The sequence below is a fragment of the Mangifera indica genome, chromosome 3 (assembly GCF_011075055.1).
Source record: "Mangifera indica cultivar Alphonso chromosome 3, CATAS_Mindica_2.1, whole genome shotgun sequence".
Lineage (NCBI taxonomy): Eukaryota > Viridiplantae > Streptophyta > Magnoliopsida > Sapindales > Anacardiaceae > Mangifera > Mangifera indica.
The window spans coordinates 13,709,270-13,733,498 of record NC_058139.1 but is presented as its reverse complement, the minus strand read 5'-3'; the positions used below and the strand labels follow the sequence as shown (position 1 = coordinate 13,733,498).

Sequence of the window (24,229 nt, the reverse complement as noted above, 5' to 3'; positions counted from 1 at the left end):
GCCATAATTATCTAGTATAAAAAGAAGGTGTTCTTCAATTTAAATAAAAAAGCAAGAAAAACTTTAATAAACTAGAACTCCTAATTAATTCCACAATTGATAAAACAATAATATTAATATTACAATCATTCTTACTAGGAGTAAATCATGTGTACCCTAAGATTTTTTTTTTTTAAATTATAAAAAGCAACACAATGAAATATTTGCATACTTAGATTAAGATAAATTTTTCATTAGATTTCTTTGATTTTTAATTGAATTTTAGATAAAAAAGATAAGATGCGATTAAGGTTTATTTAAGTTTAGAGATAAAGGTAAAACGAGTATTATATTGGTCGTTTAACTATATTATATAATCTCTAAAGTGTTGATTAATATTATATAAACCCATTATAATTAAATTATTTTATTGACCCAAATACTATAAAAAATGACAATATCCCTTATCCTTTAGTAGATCATTAATATAATTTTATTATATTGAATTAAATACAGATTTCTATAAAGAGATTCCATTTTGTCACTATGCATGCATTCTTTGTTGTATCATGAAGGCCAAAGGACTATTTCCCACCCAAAGTATGCTGATTTTCCAAAGTTTCCTCCATTAACTTTAAAAATCTCATTTACCCATCCATAACTATTTAAATCTATTAATTTTAAGAGTAAAATTGTTATTTTATATTTAATATTAAAAATAAACTTAAATATGATTTTATTTTTTCCCCCTAAATTTAAAAAACTAACTTTTCTCCCCTAAACCAAGTTTGAAAAATCACGTTGCCCCCCTAGGGTTTAGTTTCAAAATCCTGTCACTTTCTCCGGTGCCATCGCTGGTCGTCTCTCCCTCTGGACGATTTTCCTTCCTCTGACGACCAGCCTCAACTTCACCCCAACCCCTCCGACGTCAAGAGACGTTATCTAGAAAGAGAAATCATTTTCCCAGACAAAGACAAGTCGTCTTCTCAAAGGAAGATGAGTCATCTCGTCTTCATCTAAGAAGATGATTTCTCTTCCTAGACGATGTTTCTTGGTATCAGAGGGATTGGAGTGAAGTTGAGGTAGGCCATCGGATGAAGGGAAACCGTCTGGAGGAAGAGACGGTTGATGATGGAGCCGGAGAAAGTGACGAGATTTTGAAACTAAACCCTGAGGGAGGAATGTGATTTTTTAAAACTTGACTTAGGGGATAAAATGTTAGTTTTTAAACTTTTAGGGGGGAAAATGAGATTAACTTTTCAGGGGTTAGGGTTCCGTTAATTTTAATCGATTATAGGTGAATAAATGAGATTTTCAAAGTTAATAGGGAAAACTTTAGAAAATCAGCATACTTTGGGTGGAAAATAGTCCTTTGGCCTATTAAGAATAATGACTTTATTAACTTGTAATCGCTTTTATACATTACTACTTTTAAACTGCAAAAATTTATATATAATCTTCACAAAAATTAGATGTAAAATTATTTTTCTTAAAAACTTGTAAAAATCTTGCCTTTAATCCGTCATCAATGAAAGGATTATTTGTTTTTTTTTTTTTTTTTTTTTTGATCTTAAGGCTCAGTATAACTCATTTTAATAGATTAAGATGTTGTAGATTTGTTTGTTTTTTAAACATAGATCTGTTTATCAAATTTAAGCAAAAAATTAAAATGTTTGGCTTTTATCTTAATATAAAGATATTTAAATGAACAATATTTTCTTTTGTCAATAATATTCTTACTAAATTTACATATTTCAAAATCTAACTAGATACTTATAAATTATGTATTTTTTGTATTATTTAAATTTTTTCGGTTTTTAATGCAACATTGAATAGATATAAGAATATATTTTTTATTTTACTTTCATAAAGTTGTATAAAACACGTAAAAAATAAAATTATATTATATTAATAAATTATAAATATGTCAAAACAATAATATATTAAAATATTGTTGTCATGGCAAAATAGCTATTTCTTACCCAAGGTTTAATGAAATTACAAATTACCACTTTTATTGACTCCGATGAGTTCTATTAAAATTACAAAATTAGTATTAATATTTATTATAAATATTAAATTACAAATATATCTTTATTAATCTCAAAAAATATATCAAAACTCTAATTAACTCTAAAATATTATATTTTAGTTAGTTATTTAAATGTGTAATTATTCTTTAAAAAATTATTAAGAGATATACTAAAATTTTAAAACACTCCTGGACTTTTTTTCAATTTCCCAAAACCTCCTAAAAATTTTATTAATATTTTTAAAAATTTTGTTTGCCCCCTAAACGGTTGAAAAGAGAAAATTAACAAAAAAAGAAAAGAGAAAATAGAAAAAATTATGTAAAATAACCTTTATACCTTTTTACTTAATGAAAATTTCAAGCAAAAGTAAATAATATGTGATAATTTGACTTTTTTAAATTGAGAGAGTGAAAATTTATTATTTTAACAAACTTTAGATAGAAAATGTCTTTCTACCTTTTTTTTAATTTCTAACATAAATAAGAACATGTTTAATATTTATAATTAAACATTAAAAAATATCACCTAAGAATTATATATATTTTAGTCTCATTTTAATCGGTTGATTTCTTGTTTCTTACAACACTTTTAGAAAAAGAATATTAGAAAAATGGAAAATAGAAAATAGGAAAATAACTAAAATATATATATTTTTAATGTTTAATTATAAGTGTTAAGCATGATCTTATTTATGTTAAAAAAAAGAAAAAAATAAAAAAAAAGGAAGCCCGGAAGGCATGCCACCTAAGAATTGCATATATTTTATCCTCTCTTCAATCCGTTGATTTCTCGTTTCTCGCAACACCTGCAAGCTCCTCTGCTTGCATGCGAATGGCTAAACAAATGGCAACGAGTGTCTCAACGCTTCTAGTTGCCCTCATTGCTTCATTTACGTGTGCTGGAGGTGACGATAGTCAGATTACCACCACTCTTGACGGACCTTTCAAGCCTTACACAAAACCTCTCGACAAGAGCTTCCGAGGAAACGCCATTGACTTGCCTCCCACTGACCCTCGTGTTCAGAGAATAGTCCACGGCTTTGAGCCTGAGCAAATCTCTGTCTCTCTTTCTTCAACCTATGACTCTGTTTGGATATCTTGGATCACAGGTCTCCTTCTTCTCATTCACTTCTTTCTCTTTCTTGATAGCTTTCATTTCATTATGTTAATTGTACTAATTAAGTGGTACAAAAGTCAAGATTAAGTTATTATCTTGACTTTTTGGGTGTGGAACCGATAATTTTCTGACTTTTAAGAATTTTGAAAGGAATCTTTTGTGGGTTTTAGAGTCAATACAGAAAATTAATGTTGGCTGAATTGAGCTTATGCATTTATTCAATATGGACTAGGGCCGAATTAGATGACTCTTACAAGTAGTGTTATTGATAGAGTTGATGAAGGTTGAGGTTTCAAGATGAAGTTAACGTTTGAGGAAATGTCTTTTTAACAAATTTCATTATCTTTCCCTTTTTCAATTCATTATTATTTGATGTAATTTCATTCCATGGTTATCCAATGTCCTGGTATACAGAATCTTCCTAGAAAATTAGATGAAAGCTCAAGAATTTTAAAAGGAAAATGAAAAATTTAATTGATCAGTAACCATTGAATCTAGTTACTTAGTGTGCTGTCAGCCTATGGCCAATTTTGCTTTGGAATCTAATTAACAGATACATCTGAAATTGAATTTTCAGGGGAGTTCCAAATTGGTGACAACATAGAATCATTAGATCCAAAATCTGTAGCAAGCGTTGTTCAATATGGAATGCTGCCAGATCCTTTGATTCATCAGGCAACAGGATATTCCCAAGTTTACAACCAACTTTATCCTTTTGAAGGCCTTCAAAACTACACTTCCGGAATCATACACCATGTTCGTCTCAGAGGTATGATTGCAATTATATAACTGATTTTACATTTAATTTACAAAATTTGGGAGGTAATTCACAGTGGTTTGGCAGGTTTGAAACCAGACACCTTATATTATTATCAGTGCGGAGATCCTTCAATACGGGCAGTGAGTGAAATCTATTATTTTAGGACAATGCCTGATTCCAATCCCAGAAGTTACCCCGGTAGAATTGCAATTGTTGGGGACCTTGGGCTCACTTATAATACAACTTCAACAGTCAGCCATATGATAAGCAACCGTCCTGATCTTATTCTCTTGGTCGGTGATGTAACTTATGCAAACTTGTATCTGACTAATGGAACTGGGGCTGATTCCTATTCTTTCTCATTTTCGAGCACTCCGATTCATGAAACCTATCAGCCTCGTTGGGATTATTGGGGAAGGTAAAACTTTGTACGTTATGAACGCAAATGTCAGAAAGATTGCTTCTGCTGATTTCTGAGAAGTTTGGTTTGTTAACAGATTTATGCAGCCTCTAGTGTCTAAAGTTCCGATAATGGTTGTAGAAGGGAACCATGAGTATGAAGAGCAGGCTGAAAATAAGACTTTTGTTGCTTACAGTTCTCGATTTGCATTCCCTCACAACGAGAGTGGATCGCCATCGACATTCTATTATTCTTTCAATGCAGGTGGAATACATTTCATCATGGTTGGTGCTTACATTTCCTATAATAAATCAGGTGAACTTGTGGACCAGTTTATTCCCATACACCATGTTCAGTACAATTTTGTGGCTAATGATCCTGTTCTAGTTTATCTACTACAGGGGAGCAATACAAGTGGTTGAAAAGAGACCTGGCAAAAGTCAATAGAGAAGTGACTCCATGGTTGGTGGCGACATGGCATCCTCCTTGGTATAGCACCTATACTGCACATTACAGAGAAGCCGAATGCATGAGGGTAGCAATGGAAGAATTACTATACAAGTATGGTGTTGACATAGTCTTCAATGGACATGTAAGTGTAAAGTTATACCTCATCCAATTATGTTTAGTTTAGGTATAAGTTGTGTATTTATCTGGTTTGTATCATTTGCATAAACGGGTTTTGGTCACATTCACCAGGTTCATGCCTATGAGAGATCAAACCGAGTATATAACTACACTCTGGACCCCTGTGGTCCTGTATACATAACAGTAGGCGATGGTGGCAATCGAGAGAAAATGGCAATTACTCATGCTGATGAAGATGGAAACTGTCCACCACCATCAAGCACTGTAGATAAAATATTGGGTGGTTTCTGTGCATTCAATTTCACATCAGGGCCAGCAGCGGGTAAATTCTGTTGGGACCGGCAGCCTGATTATAGCGCTTACCGTGAAAGCAGCTTTGGCCATGGTGTTTTAGAGGTCTGTCTCACTCTCTTTGTCTCTTTGCTAGTACTGGGACATATGAATTAGACTTCCAAAATACTTTTATAGAATTTTCAGCTGAGATAGTTCTATTCTGACATTAAAGTTTCTGAGTAGTAATGGAAATATATGGCTTGCAGGTGAAAAATGAGACACATGCTTTGTGGACATGGCACCGTAATCAGGACATGTATAACAGTGCTGGAGATATAATTTTTATAGTAAGACAACCTGAGAGGTGCCCAGTTAAACCAAGGTAAACGAACTTTAGATTCAATCTAAATAAATTCTAGATGAAAAAACATTCAGTTTCTCTAAAACATCTTTATTAAGCAATTCTATATCAAGTAAAGCATATTGAGTCTTTTGGACATTTATAAAATTTTGCCGAATTCATGGAATGTTTGTTCCAAAGCTTTGATCTTAGGTTGTTCTAAATTGAACGAGATCCGTTCATTGTTCTACTCAAAAAAACCTGGACATAGAACACTCGTCCATATGATTGAAGTCAAGCACAAGCCAATTCTACAAATCCAATCCATAATTTTTCAAGTCGTTCCATTCAAGAACAAGCTTATTATTGCATACTGAAGGAATTGGAATGAATGGGAAGGCTCATTCTAATTCCAATTATAGTTGTTTAAAATTGGAATGTCTGTCTTGAGTTCAAGTATCAAGTGTCAAATTTTAAATATTATTCAAATACTACATATTTATTTTCATTTAAATTGAGTATTTTTATTCATATTTCATTGTAGGATTTGTCTTACTATTACAAGTTGTCATTAAATCCAACATTCCCCAACTTAAATTGCACTGTTAATTGATTTATGCATGCAAGGATACAGCAATTATTTTAACTTTGAACAAATTTGCTAAGATTTTATTGATATTTAAAGAACTTAGGTACTTATATTTTGTTCCATCAGTATCTAGAAACATAATTTATGTGTCTACTTATACTGTTTTAACATTAGTAAAGGATTATTAATGTTTTTTCGAAAGGTATTAGCTATGAAACTACGTCTTTAAATAATAGTTTGTATGTTCTTGATTTAAATAAGGCCAAAGGACTTTTTTCCATCCAAAGTATTCTCTAATCTCAAGTTTCTACCTCTTAACTGTAAAACTCCCAAATAACCACCTATAAGTGGTTAAAACTAATGAAACTCTAACCCTTTAAAATTTTATCCTTTTTCACCCCTTAAAATTTTATCTCTTTTCTCCCCTTAAACCCTAAAAACTAACAATTTCCCCTATAGGCCAAATTTTAAAAAATGACATTTCCCCCTAGGGTTTGGCTTTCAAAATCTGATGCCATCTCCGACACTTCTCCGACGGCATCTCCTTTCTCTTCCTCCAATAGTCACTCCTTCACCATCTTTCCTTCTGGCTGACAGTCCTAAACCTATCATCTTCATCGGATCTTGTCTTCATCAAGGAAGACAAACAGCTTCGTCTTTCCAACGAAGCTAAGGTCTATTTTTGACGTCAATCGATATCGTCCAAGCTTCCAAACGAGAGAAGCTTGACCATCAGAGGGAGAGGAGACATCGAAAGATATTTATTGCTAGTGATGATGTTGGATTTGACATTGGAGATCTAGCAACTAAACCCTAAGAAAAAACTATCATTTTTTAAAACTTGGGTTAGGAAAAGAAAATGAGATTAAATTTTTGCTTATTTTTAATATTACAGATAAAATGATGATTTTTTCTTTAAAACTGTTAATTTTAACCACTCATAAGTGGGTGTTTGAGATTTTCAAAGTTAAGAGGTGAAAACTTGAGATTAGAGAATACTTTGGGTGGAAAATAGTCGTTTGGCCTTTAAATAATAATAATATTCTTAATCTTGATGTTAAGAAAGCTAAACATGGTGAACTAGATCTTACATATCTATGATACTGTAAAGTTGATCATGCAAACCCGACTCATATTTTGAAACCCCAAAATGATAGAGTTTTGGAATCATTTGACCTTTAATCATTTGATGAATACAACTCATGACTTTTAGGCAAGATGTCTAAATCACCTTTTGTTGGATATAGTGAAAAGGTTGCAAAATTGTTAAACATCATTCATAATGACGTATGTGAGCCTCTAATAGTACTTGTCAAAAGTGACTATTCATACTTTTTACATTTATTGATGATTTCAATAGATATAACTATATGCTTTTAATGAGACACAAGTCTGAATCATTTTAAAAATTCAAAGGGATTTAAAAATGAAATAAAAAATCAATTAGACAAAAGTATTATATCCTTTGATGTAATTGAGGAGGAGAATAATTGAATACAAAATTTAATAAATAGCTAAATGAATATGAGATAGTATCACAACCCACTTCTCTTGGTACATTATAAGTCTATAACATAATTGTGTATCTGAACGGATAAATCAAACCTTGATGGATATGATTCAATTTATGATGAGTTTTGCTATAGTGTTTTGTGAGTATACCATAGAGACAATGGTCTATGTGCTAAACTAACCATTGTCCAAATATATAGATAGAAGTCTATATGAGTTATAGAGGTGTCAAAAGCCTAACTTAACTTATTTGAAAATTTGGTGTTGCAACACTTACGTTAAAAAAATTAACTTTAAATAAGCTAAACTCTAAATCTGATAAGTATATCTTTTCGAGGTATTCTAAATCTGATGAGTTATGTATGTATAAAAAGGTTAATAGAAGCGCAACGACATTTCTAATATGTATATTGATGACATATTGATTATTTAAAATGATATATCAAACTTGCAATAAGTGAAAGTTTCGTCATCCAAGTGATTCTTTATAAACAACCTAGGAGAAGCAACCTGTATGCTCAAAATAAAGATCTGTCATGATAAATTACCTAGGTTATTTGGCCTAAGTCAAAACGTATATTTGGACATTATGCTAAAAGAGTTAGGGTGAAAAGTAATTTGTTTATACTATTAGCAATGTAAATGAAAAATGGAAGTGCAGTGGTGGAGATGACAAAAGAAGAAGAATGATTGTTGGTAAAGATGATTGGAAGAGAAAGATGATTAATGGTGTTAGTGGTGAAGATGGGAAAAGAAAGAGGATGAACAATAATTGGTTGTGAAAATGAGGGAAGGAGAAAGAAGATGTGTGATAAAGGGGTTACTAATAAAGATAGAGTAGAGAGGATTATCAATGATTGGTGGTGAAACTGATGATGATAAAAGGAGAAAGAATAAAAAATAAAAAATATGGAAAGATTATTTTTAGGAAAAGAAAAATAATAAATTATAGGGATATTACAATTTTTGCCACAAAAAGCAACTTGATATACAAAATTACCACACAAATAAAGGTCTAAACATTTAAGCAAAATTCTGAAAATGCCTCTCGTTTGACCATCTAGTGTTGGCAGTTACTATTCATGTGTGAATTTTGACCTCATTATTGCTCACATATGAAACGAAAATTGAAGTCTAACAGTTTTTGGCCTTTGGTGAGAATCTGCATCTTTATATGGATTTTCCAGCAACTAGACAAACACCCTTCAAGCATCCCTTCAACCATTTAAGCATTTTCAAGCAACCAACCACTTATATGTGAAATCTTGCTACTGTGATGATCACTAATTTGTGGAATCTTGCTACCATGATGATTTGATTAAAGTCTTCACTGATCAAAGCCAACGATGACACTAAAGGCTTCACCTATCAAAGTCAACGATGACGCCAATGCCTTTACCCATCACACTGACGACAACGATACAACATCTAGGATTGGCAACCTATATGCAATAGTGAAAAGACAAGTGAGTTTCTTTCTCGATTTTTGACATGTTGAATGGTTTTATATTTATGGGCATGTTGAATGAATTGTTGTTTATGAATTTGTTGAATAAATTGTTGTTTATGGATTGTTGTTTATGCATTTAAGGGTTGGATGAACATGTTTTAAACCTAGGTTGTTGTGGTTTAGGTAAGAACTGGTTGGCAACCTCCCTAAGCTTGGCAATATTGCCAAGGCTTGTCAACTTTGCCAACCTAACCTGAGTAGAAATTTATGCATAATTTTGTTAGATTATGCATAAAGTTTTACTCAAGGCTTGTTAGATTTTGAATTTGGTAGGAAAATGAGATTTGATTTATTGTTTTGAGCATACTTAAAGATGATTTTAGTTGACATTTTGGGATTTATTTGGAAGAATTAGTAGTTGAGGTCACTGACCATTCATTGTCTACCTTACCAACTTGTTCTTCAACCCTTGGTATAATTGTTATTATACATTTTATGAATCTTATACCAATATAATCACTAATATAGTTAATTATTCCAGGAATACGTGATCAATTGCTAAAAAGGGGTGTACAAGTTCCATGAGGCATTCAAATTTCAATTTCACATGACGCTTCAGATGAAAATGGACATCATGACTGTCTTTAGGGAGAAACTCATGATAACTTAGAGAACAATATTTAGGACAACCTGTTTTAGGCACTTATTGGATATAGAGGAGCCAAAGTTTAGTGTTGTTTTTATGCATGTACTGTTATTTTGTATGATCAACTGGAGGGAACCAAGTGTGAGAAATGTGGTTTAAATTAAACTGTGTTAAGCTTTGATTTAACCCTATTGAGTTTGCGCTTATCATTGGTCTAATCTTTGAGCATAACATAAAGGTGTCTAATTACGTTGATTGTGCGGAGCAGTCTCAATTGAAAGAGGAATATTTCTCAGGTATTCACAAGTTATTAACGTATTTGGATATCAAAAATGCAATTGAGACACAAATTTGAGGAGACAATGACGAGAATGTTGTGAAGTTTGCAACATTGTATTTAATGTTTTTAAGACTATTAGGGGTGAACAATAAAAATGTCATATATGATCATTTTTTGTGACGATCTTAATGCATTTAGTCGATACCCATGGGATTTGGTGTCATGGAATAAGACAGTAAATTCCATGTGATGAGGCATACATAGCAAATATAAATATTATCTATAATATTAACTCTCTTACATGAGGTTGATCCTAGTGGCTAACTATAATATTATGAGATTCCTCATTACATTTTAGGTAAGTGTTGCATAATCTTTAAAGTTAAAAATCATTACATACAATTATAAATATTAACTATAAATGTTGTCCATTGTACAATATCAGATTTATAAGATGATTAGAAACCTATTACCTTATGACACTTTCAAAGCAAATGATCGGGTCCCTTATATAATAAAGTGGATAACCATTGTATTGTTGAGTTGGGATGACGTTGGGAAAATTTGGAATGTGCCTTTGGTAACTTGGTCATTCTTAGATTTATAGTTTATCGGTTTATCTTCCATTTGATTAATTTTTATAAAATCCATTATGTTTTAGAACGTGATTACAACTACATTATGTCTAACTGAGCTTGAATGAGAGTCTGAGTCATACATACGAGCTTTGGAGTTTATGGGAGAATAGACACCAGATACCTTATTAGATGATAAGGTGACAAAACTGATGACGAGGAGTATACCCTATCGAGGTTATTGCTCTACTTTCTAGGCACCTTTTGTTGGGTTGTCATGGTTCTCCACCACTATGTCTCAGATCCCTCATGTCCCCATGATAACCCCTTGACTCGGGTATCCTCTATATGGGTGGTTAACCCTCGCATCTCTATCGTATCTATCCATTTAAGGATTTCCTTATCATAAGGGTCTTACCCTATTATCCCTGACGGTTCTCCTCATGGATAAGTGTCTCATCCACAAGTCCCTATCTCTTACTCCTCCCACCCTCGAGAGTTTTAAAGGGCCTCTTATCATGTATATGTATCCCATCCACGAGTGTCTATGTCCAATGCCTCCCACCCCTAAGAGTATCAAGGGTTTTCCTTACAAGGCACTTATTTCATGAGAGTACGCATAATTGTGTATCAGAAGACCATCTCTAGCAACTCCTCATGTAACATGAATCCATGATCATCTCTTTGTTGTAGTAGAAACTTGACAAGGAGACTAAAATGATGCAGGGTGAGTGGTAGCAACTCTTTCAACAATAGGGAACAATGATATGGAAGGAGATGCATGAGCTCTATCACTAATAGACATTGATGTTTCATGTGGAGATGTAGGAGTTACATCAAGAATATGTATCAATGCTTCGTAAGGAAATGTAAGAGCTCTATTAACATCAAACATCAATGCTTCATAGAAAGATGTAAGAGGTATATCAATAGGAGGCTTTGATACTTCATGAGGAGATGTAAGAGCTCTATCAACAATAAACATATGCTCTTTATAGGGAGACGCAGGAATTCTGGTCCTCTATGATGTATCAGATGATAACACTTAAGTATTCGTAAGTTTAGGAATCGAGATCAGTACAGGTTAGTATTCACTTTAATTTTTAAATTATTATATTTACTTATATTATAGTAACATGATAGAAAAAACCTTTTTTTAGAGGGATGTGTCCTTGGAGGATTATGTGTAATAATAAGAGGATGTCCCAATGAAAATACAATAGAAGGTAAAGAAGACTCTAACTTTGAAGAAACAGCTTGTGTTTGGACATGTTCTTTGAAAAGGCAAATAATTGATAAGTCCGTTAATAGATCCTATGAAGCCACAAAAGACTGTTTAAGTGAAGAACAAATATCTTGCTACTACCCCACTTATTTGCTCGATATTAGGCCAATACTACTCAACATTCTATATGTGGTATAATAATGCTTCTATAATGACACTAAACGTGTCTTCCTCAGTAGCTCCAATGGTATGACTACACGACTTAGTAAAGACACATGGTGGAACACATTACTAACATAAGGTGAATGATTGGACAATACGTTATGCATTATTCTTATATTATAACTCAATTCAGTACTCATATTTAATTGTGGATATAATTTCTTCTCTTACATGACATAAATCTTTCCTGGTAATACTTTAGAAATAATTTTGGGATAGCTATTGGATGACGGTCTTGACCTAATTCATGTAAAGAAGTCCAAATGGTTGGGTTCAGAAATGTAATGGCTATCTTTTTCATTCATCAAATTAATGGTGTCTCCCCTCAATTGCCAAAGGAATTCTTTCGTTCTAGAGCAATGTTGATAAGGTGATACAATTTAACTTCTAAGTTTGATTTGGGTAATGTTTACCTTAATGTAAGGTATTTTTTCCAATAAACTTTTACAATCAACATTGGGTCTACAATGTCTTCATTTTAAGCGATTGGATGTTATATGTATATGATTTTCCAAAATATTTCTCATGTAAAGAGAAAATGAAGAAGTTGATGGCACTGTATAAGACATTACCATACCTTATGAAAGCTAGCAATTATTATGAATCAAAGAATATCCCCTTAGAGACCCCATTAGGGTTATAGTTCAAGTTTGTCCATGACATGCCAAAACAAGATGTAACATCTAGAGATCATAGAGCTTTTATGCTAATATTTATAGAATACCTAGCTCGAAATCATACATTAAACTTTACGTCCAAATATTTTAAGTTGCTAAGGAAGTGCATTGCTAACACCATATTCCATTAGAAGGCCTTTGGTAAGATTTAATTTGGGTTATTTTTAGTATTTTATCTTATAGAACTTGATTTGATCAATTAAACAATTATATGAATGTTAATATGTATTCATTAATGAATTGTTTTAGTTATCTTTGTAGATTTGGATGAGTATAGTTAAAGTGATATAAAAGTGTAATTTTGTTACATGTTGGTGAAAGTATATAATGGATTGTATTTTTATTCATGGATGGTTTAAAGTATATATTGGACCATATTTTTTAATAGTGTATTATTTTCTCATGTGTGAATATAAGAGATATATCAAAAATGCAAGGGACACCATGCCAAAATTTTTCCAAAAATACAAAGGACAATATACTGTAATTTTTCCAAAAAATACAGAAGATGCCATCCACATTGAGTTTGACATCAAATACATAAGTAAAAGTTACAATCTTCTATGTAACAACGCCACTTGTGTTGTACCAAGTGGCTTTGTTACATAAAAGATGTTAACTTTTTCTTTGAGAGAGATTTTGGTTTTGTGTCAACAAGAACCTAAAAAGAAAGTAACCAAGCCAGTTGTCTGCATTAGCTCATCCTTAAAGGTGGGATGAGCTAGTACAAGATAACTGACTTTGTTACATAGATGTTGATAACTTATTCCTTATGAGTCATTGTCATCCTATACTAGCAAGTAGTTGAAAAAACAAATCAAGAAAATAAAATAAGAAAACATGGACAAAACCCAAAATATAAGTTAATCATGCAAATTATTTGAACATTCAATTATAGTATGAGTCAATATAGAAAATAAAACCTCGATCAACTATTCCACCAATATATTTGACTCGTGCCTTCGACGACCTTATCTTGTATAAGTAGAAATGTTCCTACTTGATGTGCAAAATGAGTTAGGAATGAGCATAGGAGTAAGACTCGGACAATTTAGTTGACTATGTCCAGGTTGGTGGTATCGATTACAATTGTGTGGTTGAACTTTTTCACCTTGGGATGACCTTTAAATAGGCTGGACAAATGACTAGGCCATTGTTGTTGCATCGCAGGTGGAAAATTTGCAAGCATATTAGATAATGCCCAAGTTGACTGATTCCCTATCGAATTAACATACTCACTATACACCCCTCATAAATATGCCATCGAGTAATGCACATTGGCCCATCCTTCACAGTTTGAGAGGTTATTGAACCTTGCAACAATTGTGGCGTGTGTACATGGAATTTGATAAAATTAAAATTTCCCACATTCACACATTCGGTAAAGAATATTAATGACAAACACCTATTGTCATAAATAATATATTTTGTAATAATAGATGTTGATCAGTTTGACTACCATATCAGTAGTTTTGTGCATATGTCCAACAATTTTATCCTCTACCTATGGTATTAACGGGTGAGATTTCTCACCTGTTAAAACAATTAATAGAACCTAATGAAAAAAATTAACTAATTTTAGTCAAATATACCTATCATGTTTTTGCCTATTGTAAAACTAATGTTGTATTGTGTTTCTTAGAAACTCAACCAGGATGGTGACAAATAAAGTGCGAGTAGTACATGTCAAAGTGCTGAAGGACTCAACAATATTGGTCGTTATGATGTTGTATCATCATCCTCTAAAGTGGGCATATACCATTTTTTCATACCTAATATCGATCAAATAGACTGTTATAGAGAGAGTTACCCAAGAAATTCTAGTCATGACAGATTGAAGTACCTGATGCTATATGCCTTAGTAGCTCATCAAAATAATTTTTCAATATGCTTGGTTTTTTTTAAACTTTTATATGGTAATTACAAAAAACATGACAAGTTTCAGGCATTATGTTCACCATCGATAAAATGATTGAATGATGACAATAAAAAATAATGGCAGAGTCTAGAACATCGTTGATTCACATATATAGGTATGTCAAGAAGGGGGTCTATGCATCTATTCCTTCCTTGTGACCAATATCGAAAGTTAGTAAATAAATTTAATTATTATCATCTTTCGCAACAACAATAAAAAGAGAGCCAAGGTACTTTTCTTTTAAATATAAATCATCAATGCAAATCACCAGATGGTAGAATTATTAGAACCTTTGGATCAAACAACCCAAAGCCATGAAGAAAAATTGAAACCTATTTTTTGCAATGATATCAATACATATCATGTTTCCAAGGTTCTTGAGCTATAGATTATGACAATACTTAGGTAAGAGCATGAAAGACTCTTCGGGAGATCCTCCTAATGCATTTAGTGCATATGTATTGGCATGTCATGCTTGTGTGTATAAAATGTTGATCTTGTATCTATCTGTCTTGTCATAAATGATTTTTTTCAGTCGATAAATCTGATCAACCACAAACATCGATTTAAGAATGTTTCAAATGACTTTACACCAATGTCTATGGTGTGAAAAATTTTTATCCTGTGGACAAGTGTGTGCCTCATCCATACACTGTAACACCTACTAGTTTTCATCCTCCTCTTTTGTTGCTCATGCCCCATAATTTACATTATGAATGTATGCATTTAATCTTATATCGTACCCTATCAAAGTAACAAAATTTTCACTAAGTACCTATCTTTAATAGAAAAGTTTGAAATAATGTTTTCAACTCTACATTTGAATTATAAAAACCCATCACTTTTAAAATGTTGTCTCTATGTGTTTCCCAATTGCTAATACATGTATTCTCAATATCCATAATAGGTTTAGGAACCCATTGAAACAGATTAGGATTATGAACGTGACTTGTATGTGCTCTAATATCTATGGAGCCATGACATCTCGTGCTTCATTTGGCCTTATTGTTAGCAGCATTGCTTTGACTTTTTCCAATGTCTTACTCAGTACATAGTATATGTCATCATCAAATGCTAAAAATTAATCATCATCCTCATTACCCTCAGCTTCGTAATCCTTATCCACATGACATCAATATCATTATCACCATGATTCCTATCATACTTTTAGAAACTTTGTGTCTGTGCCCAATCGTCTGTTGGATAATCCTCCTTTTCTTTCTCCTAAACATTTTTGGTTTGTTGATTTTCTCTTCCTTTAATTGAACTCTTAGTAACACAGAGTTTTGTTGATTCTTATACAGTTTTTGCTATGACTATCACATACTCAAGGTCATTATTGTCTACAATCTCAATTGGACCACTAATGCATCACCAGGGATTGATACATGGATATTTGATTGACTTCAATCAATTTTGAGATGATAACATATTTTCATAACAAATCGTTTGAAATCAACACTAGTGTTAATGCAGATTGGTTTCTCATTCCTATTGACATATCTTATTATATTATCATCACCTGAAATCTATTGCTCTCTATAGTAAATCTTAAATGTAATTTTTTCCATTTTTGACTTAAACTAAATCTAAAACATTAAGCAAATACCTCAGATAACTAATTGCGATTCACTAGTTTAGAAGAACAAGTTGGCAAGATCACCTACCCTTGGTAACCTTGGCTAGGGTTAGTGAGATTGGGGATCCTGCCAACCAGTTCTTCATATTGTTTTTGATCCAGAATTTAATTGGATCTTGGTCAACTCATTCCTAATTTAAATATCAATACTCTGACTTTATTATATCAACATCAAACAATATAACAACATGAAAACACAATATTAAATAATAGTAATTTATATTTCACATGTAATCACAATTTTAATTTAGCATATATTCTTTAATTTTCAATTGTTAAATAAAAATAGACATAATATAATAGATATAGATCAACACTAATTTGAATTTTGATTTTTTGGTAAGATTTTTTGAAAATATGTTATTTTTGGTATATAAAAGGCTAATTTGTGTTTATAAGATTGAAGACAATGATAGTTTAGATATTCAACAAATTTTGTATTATAAATATTTAATGTGTTAAAAGAGTGATATATTTATATAAACGGGCCATTTTGTGGCAAAACTTATAATACCCCAAAATTATAATTATAATTATTAAAGGATAATTTAGTAAATTAAATATTATTAAAAGATAAATTAGTAAATGAAATTTCTATTCTTGATAAGTGTGTTTTTGTAATTTTAATAGAATTGAATGCATATTAATAATTGAAATTTGTATCATGCAACGAGGTTTAAATGGAATTTGTTACCAAAAGTCGATGCTGACTAAGAAACAAAAGGAAGAAACAATAATTTATACTGAAACTAAACCAAATTCACTACCGAAAATGAATGATGGGTGGAAAATTAGATTTTCAAACATAATTGTGAGAATTTATGTTCCACCAATCCTTTGTGGAAAATAATCATTTGGCCTTTCAAATTGTAACTTTTAAACCTGAATTTGAATTCAAAATTCAATCAACTGTGCATTTTAATGGGAAAAAACTCAATGAGATAGGCATATTAATATTGTCAATTCTCTACTTGTTAGTTCGTATCGATAAGTCAGGTTTTGTGTTAGGGGTTTTCAACCCCAACGTAATCTGAATTAAAATTATATCAAAATTTTTTAATCTTAATTCAATATTTTAATATTTGAGTTGATCCGATCTGATTCAAATTGACTCAAAATTATCTATCATTTTAATTTCTTTATTACATTAGCCAAATAAACACATATTATAATATTTTATCTTATTGACAAATGCTCTAAAATTTATACACTACGACTTTTAATGCACATCAATAATTTGACTAACTAAATTAAGTTCTTAATGCTTAGTATTAGAATAAAAAATTTAAATAAAAATAAAAATAATAAATAATTATAATTATACAAAGATACAATTATATGTAATTTGTAAATATTTCAAATTTTTACTATAAAGATACAATATATGATTATGAGAGTAAAAACTTTAAAAGACGTGTATAATTTGACTAACCAAATTAAATTCTTACTAATTTATAATAAATAAAAATAAATAATAATAAGAGTAATTATAATTATATAAAGATACAATTATATACACTCTATAAAGATTTTAACTACTATTGATATTTTCTTTTAACATTTCTATAATTGATCTCTAACAAATTTTATTAAAATATTATTTTTTTAAAATATTCGAGTTAATTATGAGTACTTTCGTGTGAATCTTAATACTATCCAATTTAATTTTATATCATATTGGATTGATTCAAAATAAATTTCATATAAAAAAATTTAATCATAATTTGATTTTTTTGTACCATATTATATTAAATTAATTAATCATATTGAAAATTGCCAATGCTATTCTAAAATTCCTTTGCTTATGTATTTACTTCAGAATTAAATGAGTAATATTGGTGGTTAGCAGCTAATAATTATTATGAATTCCATTAACTGCTGTTGATTATTTCGTTAATGGTGCAAGCCTGGCCCCGCATGGAAGATTCCCCTCGAGAGCCGGGGGTGGCGTAGTTTTCTCAAAGAAGAGGAGACTAATCAATGTTGCATTAATTATAAAGTTTTCACGGGATCTTTTCTTGTGTGGCTAAGATTTTTACTTAACGTTACATCTTTCATATATCACCGAAGTATAAAACTCAATAGTAATCACGTGAACCATTTACCAGGTTTTATACACTATTCTTGTTCACTTCGATTTAATGGTGCTATCCGGAAATGGGTTTGGTTTATCTTTTAGTTCTACTGAGCTTGAGCTGCGTTCATGGCGATGGGATTCCTACAACACTTGAAGGACCCTTCAAGCCGGTCACCGCCCCTCTTGAAAAGAGCTTCAGAGGACAAAATTTCACTGACTTGCCTGATGTTCCAAGCAATGTGGAAGGTTTTCAACCTCAGCAAATTTTTGTTTCACTCTCTACTAACTATGACTCTATCTGGATTTCTTGGATCACAGGTCTCTCTTTGGTTCTTTCATTCTTTTCTTATATAGTCTACTTGATTATATTAGAATTCATGGCTCATGAAGTTTTAGTTAGTCTGACTTTTAGTGCCTTGTATATTACTAAATTGATGTGTTACAATTTGCATTTTCTTTCTCATTCGATATTAATTTTCGTAAATAAGAAGTTCCATTGTTACAAACACAGTAATGTTACTGAGAATCTTTTTAGTTTAAAGTTCTGGTTTGCAAGGAAATAAGCTACTGACACGGTAGACAAAGAAGTGATCCAAGTGGTGACTGAATGTGTTACAGTAAATTTTGTAGAGATGGTGAAAGTTACCAAAAAATGTAAGGATTGTGTCTTGTTTCTGAGTTAGTGTAAAATGAGGCCTATTTGGTTTAATGTACGGTTGTTAATTTAGCGAAATGGTACTTGGATAAGAAAGAATGTTCGTTCCTTTAACTACTATAAAAGTAAGTGTAACTGTCCATTATCATAGGTTGAATGAAGAGTTGATTATGTTTTGAAGTTGTCTTGATACAGTGATTTATGTTTTTCAATCTAGAAGAATATTAATAACCATTTACCTCTTGTTTTAATTGTGTTCAGACATGAGCATGATTGAAATGGAGGCTTTGTAGAAGAACTTCAGTTAGCCTTAATTTATGCAGATGATTTTTTTGTGTCTTCTTATTTCAGGGGAATTCCAAATTGGTGATCATATACAACCATTAGATCCTGAATGGGTACAAAGTATTGTTCAATTCAGAGTCTTAAGATCACCAGTGACTTATCAGGCAGAGGGTTACTCCCTTGTTTACAATCAACTTTATCCAAAAGAAGGCCTCCAGAACTATACTTCTGGTATTATACATCATGTTCTTCTAACAGGTATGATCTGATTAGGATTGATTTATATATCAGTCCACAGCTACAAACTTTCCTCATTTTGATTCAAAGTTGTTTGCTTATTGGTTTCAACCAAAGCCCCATTCTCTATTCAAATCTGTTGACTGTCCATCACTCCATCCTTTATACAACTAGAGTTTCGAACATTGCAAATGTGAATAATGTTGTGTGCAGAGTCAATGGCTTTTCTTTAATTTTGCTTTCCAAAGATAATCATGTATATATACAGGTTTCTCGAACTCTAGCCATATTAAGATCCTCTTTCCTGGATATAAAAACTTGTTTAGAATAATGTAGATAAAATGAGAAATAATCTGATTGTTGTGTGAGTGTTTCTGTGGAGTGCAGGGAAAGGGAAGGAGTAATACTCTGACTTATCTATATGGAATTTTTCTAATTATTTCCAGGTTGCAATCATCTTTTGCTACAGGTTTGGAGCCTAACACACTGTATGAATATGAATGTGGGGATCCTTCTATGTCGGCAATGAGTGATAGCCATTATTTTAGGACTATGCCGGTTTCTAAAGCAAGCAATTACCCCAGTAGAATAGCAGTGGTGGGAGATCTGGGTCTTACCTATAATACAACAACAACGATCAGTCACTTGTTGAGTAACCATCCTGCTCTGCTTTTGTTGCTTGGGGATCTAAGTTATGCAGACTTGTATTTTACAAATGGAACCAAGTGCAATAGCTCCTCCTCGTCATTTTTTCCAAACCCCACCCAAGAATCATATCAGCCTCGTTGGGATTATTGGGGAAGGTGAAATTGCTATTGTTTTAATTGTTTTTATACTTTTTTGCTTGATCTAAAGCTGTAATATGGCAAGTGTTGTGAAATTTTCGAGCAGCAAGATGTAAACTACAGTTTTCATCAAAGAAGAGTAGTGAGTGTTTTAGTCTTTCTAATTGGATCACTGATGAAACATGGTTAAAAATCAAAAAATAATTTTGTGGATTTTGATGAGGAATAAATGTGTGAAGACAAATGCAGTTTGATTATAAAGTTATTCCAGCTTTGAACTTCTTTAATGCCACTGAAGTAATTGTGCAATTGTTATGTCCTCAGATGATATGTGGCACAAATGGAAACTATCTACTATAATTTTTTACTTCGCATAATTCCATTAGTTGCAAAACAGTCAAAAAAGGCAAAATGCAAGTAACTTTACTTGTTGGAAACTGGATTCTGCAAGGCTGGAAAGTGATTTCGGTTCAGTTTGATCTAGTCATATCCTTTGGTTTTGTGAATAAATTTCTCAGACCAGCATTAGGAACAATTAAGCTCATTGACTTGTTATGGGGTTGGTGTTTGCAGATACATGCAGCCTTTAGTCTCTAATGTTCCAACAATGGTGATTGAAGGGGAACATGAGATAGAGCTACAAGCTGAAAATTATGCATTTGTAGCTTACAGTTACCGCTTTGCATTTCCATATAAAGAAGGTGGATTGTCATCCTCGCTCTACTATTCTTTCAATGCAGGTGGTATTCATTTTGTGATGCTAGGTGCTTTGATTGATTATAACAAATCATGTGAGCTTTGCCTTCTTTCCTCTATTTTCCTTTTAATCATTCATAATCATTTTTTCTTGGCTTATGGAGCTTGCTGTTCCTGGTTAGTAATATTTCCATTTCCTCAGTTAAAGATATTCTTTTGGCTGATCATGTTCAGTTACCACGTGGTGAGATTCTCCGGTTTCTGTTGCAGCGGATCAATACAATTGGCTGGAAAGAGACTTGGCCGAGGTCGATAGAGAAGTGACCCCTTGGCTGGTGGCTGCCTGGCATCGCCCTTGGTATAGTACCTATGCAGCACATTACAGAGAAGCAGAGTGTATGAGAGTGGAGATGGAGGAATTGCTTTATCATTTTGGAGTTGACATAGTCTTCAGTGGACATGTAAGTGTGCTTTTGATTCTCATTCAAATTCTCTGTTTTCAAAAGTTAATAGAGAAAAAACATTTTATTTTTCTTACTTTTGTTTCTTCATATCTATTTTCAAAAGACTTGAAAAATTTATGCATTGAAAGACAGAAACCATTAAATCAGAATTCAGGTGCATTTCCTGTGTGAAGAAAAATAGGTTTAGGTTCTTGAAGGAGGGTTTCATTTGGTACGATATATGGCATTTTCTAATATTTAGCATTCATGCTATGGCATTTCAAAGAGCGAAATTATAATACTGAAGTGATAATAACACCCAGGTTCATGCTTATGAGAGGTCAAACCGGGTGTACAATTACTCCTTGGATCCATGTGGTCCCGTTTATATCACGGTTGGTGATGGAGGAAATGGAGAAGGCCTGGATATTGAGCATGCTGATGAACCTGGTAACTGTCCAGATCCAGGCTCCACTGCAGACAAATCTGTAGGTGGCTTCTGCGCGTTCAATTTCACTTCAGGCCCTGCATCAGGGAAATTCTGTTGGGACCAACAGCCGGATTATAGTGCATACAGAGAAAGTAGCTTTGGCCATGGGATTTTGGAGGTAATTTTCTCTCTATCACATTAGAAGTTGAAACTTATTGCATCTAAATTGTATTAATGTGCAGATTGCTGATGTCAAAGAGCAAACTAATTGGCATTTCTGTGGCTTACAGGTGAAGAATGAAACTCATGCATTGTGGACTTGGCACCGCAATCAGGAGTACTACGAGAATGCTGGTGATATAATTTACATAGTAAGAGAACCAGATAGATGCCCCCGTTTACCAAAATAATCCAGACCACTATAATCAACTGGAACTATGAACCAAAAAACTATCAAATTCTGGCAAAACACTTACATGGTGAACTGAAGATGAAGATGCAAAAGTGATTTCCTTATCTGGATTACTAAAGAGGCTTCACAAATGGGCTCACATTATTTCAGTTGGGCAAGGGTATATGTTTCAGTGCAATTTTAACTTATTTAATTAGGTTTGGATACATGGAAAGTAATGTCGGCATACCAATATTGGTAAATTGTTGTAGTTACAGCATTTGAGAGTTTAGGCTATTTATGTGGCATTATGTCTTGGGAATACAATTATAACTTGGCATTAGATGATGAATAAAATAGACTGAAGTGTGATTTTGGTTTGTGCTTGTGACAAGAGTTGCTGCAAGAATAGAGTAATTTTATAAGTTAAAAATCGCTTTAGCCAGTTTCTTTAAACTAGTTTAGAGCCCTTTCTTTGAAAAAGATAATTAAGTGGATTTTTCCGGTATGAATTGAATAAATATATAAAAATTAGGGTGTAGGAACATTTGATGAGGGCTATCAAAAGAATATGAAGTGTTATAATTTCATATTGAGGAATAACGGTGGTAGGGGTAATATAATATAAGTGTAGGGAAAAAGGTTAACTCTTTTAAAATAAAAAATAAAAAAGAATGAAGGGTATTTGAGAAATCAACAAAGTTATGTGTACTATCATGACGTGATTCGGAGATTTTAAATCACAATTATGTAAGGTTGGATTTAAGGTAAACTTGTTTAAGTTTAGTTTGAATAACTTCAAAATAAGTGCGACTTGAATGAGTTTAAGTTTAAGGGAAAGAATTTCATTTTTTTAACTCAAATTTTAAATGTGTTTAATTTATAAAACTGGTGAGTTTGAAAAATTAGATATGAATAAATTAAAATATCATTTTAACTGATACGTATTAAAATAATATCATTTTAATATCGAATCAAATTTAAAGTTTGATTCGAACTTGAATTTGAATTGAACTTAAACTCGATTTCTTTCAAACTAGAATAACTCAAACAATTTTATAATAAGTTTGATGAATTTGAACATAACTCCATTAAAATAAATTAAACTTAAATCAAATAAATTTGAGTTTAACTTGACTCAAAGCTAGCTCTTTTACCGTTAGTATCACAGACACATAGAACCCCAGAAGTATGGACAAAGCGCTGTCACTCCCTTAGAATTTTTGCTGCCGAAAATTCTGGCAATGTAATCAAATATTTTCAAAGTTGAATAAAAAAATTCCTAGAGCCACAAGTTGGAGACACCTCTTAGTCATGTCGCAAAGCTGAAGCTCATTTTATATAATTTTGTTTCGTTTAGAATCTTATAATCTCCATTCGCTACTTGCCACGTTGTTCCCTTCGTAGCACAGCCTCAAGGGCATGCGGTGGTGGACCACGGACCACCCACTCTCCATTTGTCAGTGTTTTGACTTAATTTTCTTTAAGTTTTTGTATTAGATCAATTGTAAGATTGATTATTAATAAAATAGTATTTGAAATACAAAATTTGAGAGGGAAAATCTCATCACACAAAATCAACAGTTGTCTTGCAAAATTTTTGTTTATAGTACGAATTTGTGTAGTGAGATTTTTTTCAAAGTTTTCGTGTGCTGGGTTTTGGGGGGCAAAATTAATTTTTTTAAATTATGGGTTTTTATATTTTCCATATGAAGGGGTAAATTGAAATTTTTATTTTAAGGTTTTTTTATTTGTAAAATTCGAATTTAAAGTCTGTTTTTCTGAATAATGTATCTATATTCAGAATTGAATTATTTCTAATATAAAATTGATATTATTGTAATTTAATTTTTTTATAGGGAGCTCGACAAAAGAGAAAAAAAGATGAGAGAAAGGATGAAATGAGATTCCCTATAAAAAAACACTTTAAGGCTCAAGTTACTATACATGGATATAGCAATGTGGGAGCTGTGATTAAGAGAATATTAATAAAGAAGTAGTTACAAAT

General features: G+C 31.9%; 2 protein-coding genes across 5 annotated transcripts; both read left to right on the top strand.

Moving 5' to 3' along the window:
• The first annotated feature begins 2,725 nt into the window (after window positions 1-2,725).
• Window positions 2,726-9,872, top strand: LOC123210435 (purple acid phosphatase 15-like). 2 transcript variants are annotated; one of them, XR_006501262.1, is made up of 9 exons: window positions 2,726-3,120; window positions 3,706-3,897; window positions 3,973-4,306; window positions 4,386-4,603; window positions 4,690-4,880; window positions 4,988-5,272; window positions 5,416-5,531; window positions 8,915-9,056; window positions 9,582-9,872. XR_006501262.1 is itself a non-coding variant. In XM_044628784.1 (8 exons), exons 1-8 carry the CDS (start codon window positions 2,838-2,840, stop codon window positions 9,589-9,591), a joined length of 1,629 nt encoding a protein of 542 aa, XP_044484719.1. In that variant the 5' UTR covers window positions 2,726-2,837; the 3' UTR covers window positions 9,592-9,872. The 2 variants fall into 2 exon arrangements, 1 of the variants encoding a protein (XP_044484719.1); XM_044628784.1 differs by lacking the exon at window positions 8,915-9,056.
• An 8,432-nt stretch (window positions 9,873-18,304) lies between these two features.
• Window positions 18,305-22,601, top strand: LOC123210437 (purple acid phosphatase 15-like). 3 transcript variants are annotated; one of them, XM_044628790.1, is made up of 7 exons: window positions 18,305-18,617; window positions 19,306-19,497; window positions 19,946-20,279; window positions 20,835-20,962; window positions 21,228-21,418; window positions 21,724-22,008; window positions 22,121-22,601. In XM_044628790.1, exons 1-7 carry the CDS (start codon window positions 18,380-18,382, stop codon window positions 22,238-22,240), a joined length of 1,488 nt encoding a protein of 495 aa, XP_044484725.1. In that variant the 5' UTR covers window positions 18,305-18,379; the 3' UTR covers window positions 22,241-22,601. The 3 variants fall into 3 exon arrangements, with proteins under 3 accessions (XP_044484725.1, XP_044484724.1, XP_044484726.1); XM_044628789.1 differs by having other exon boundaries at window positions 20,835-21,052; XM_044628791.1 differs by having other exon boundaries at window positions 18,480-18,617; window positions 19,923-20,279; window positions 20,835-21,052.
• The last annotated feature ends 1,628 nt before the right edge of the window (window positions 22,602-24,229 follow it).

Coding starts and splice junctions, on each gene's coding strand:
- LOC123210437 (XM_044628789.1), top strand. CDS start 18,380: ATGGGTTTGGTTTATCTTTTAGTTCTACTGAGCTTGAGCTGCGTTCAT. Junction 18,618..19,305: donor CTGGATTTCTTGGATCACAG/GTCTCTCTTTGG, acceptor TTCTTATTTCAG/GGGAATTCCAAATTGGTGAT. Junction 19,498..19,945: donor ACATCATGTTCTTCTAACAG/GTATGATCTGAT, acceptor CTTTTGCTACAG/GTTTGGAGCCTAACACACTG.
- LOC123210435 (XM_044628784.1), top strand. CDS start 2,838: ATGCGAATGGCTAAACAAATGGCAACGAGTGTCTCAACGCTTCTAGTT. Junction 4,604..4,689: donor CATTTCCTATAATAAATCAG/GTGAACTTGTGG, acceptor TATCTACTACAG/GGGAGCAATACAAGTGGTTG. Junction 4,881..4,987: donor ACATAGTCTTCAATGGACAT/GTAAGTGTAAAG, acceptor CACATTCACCAG/GTTCATGCCTATGAGAGATC.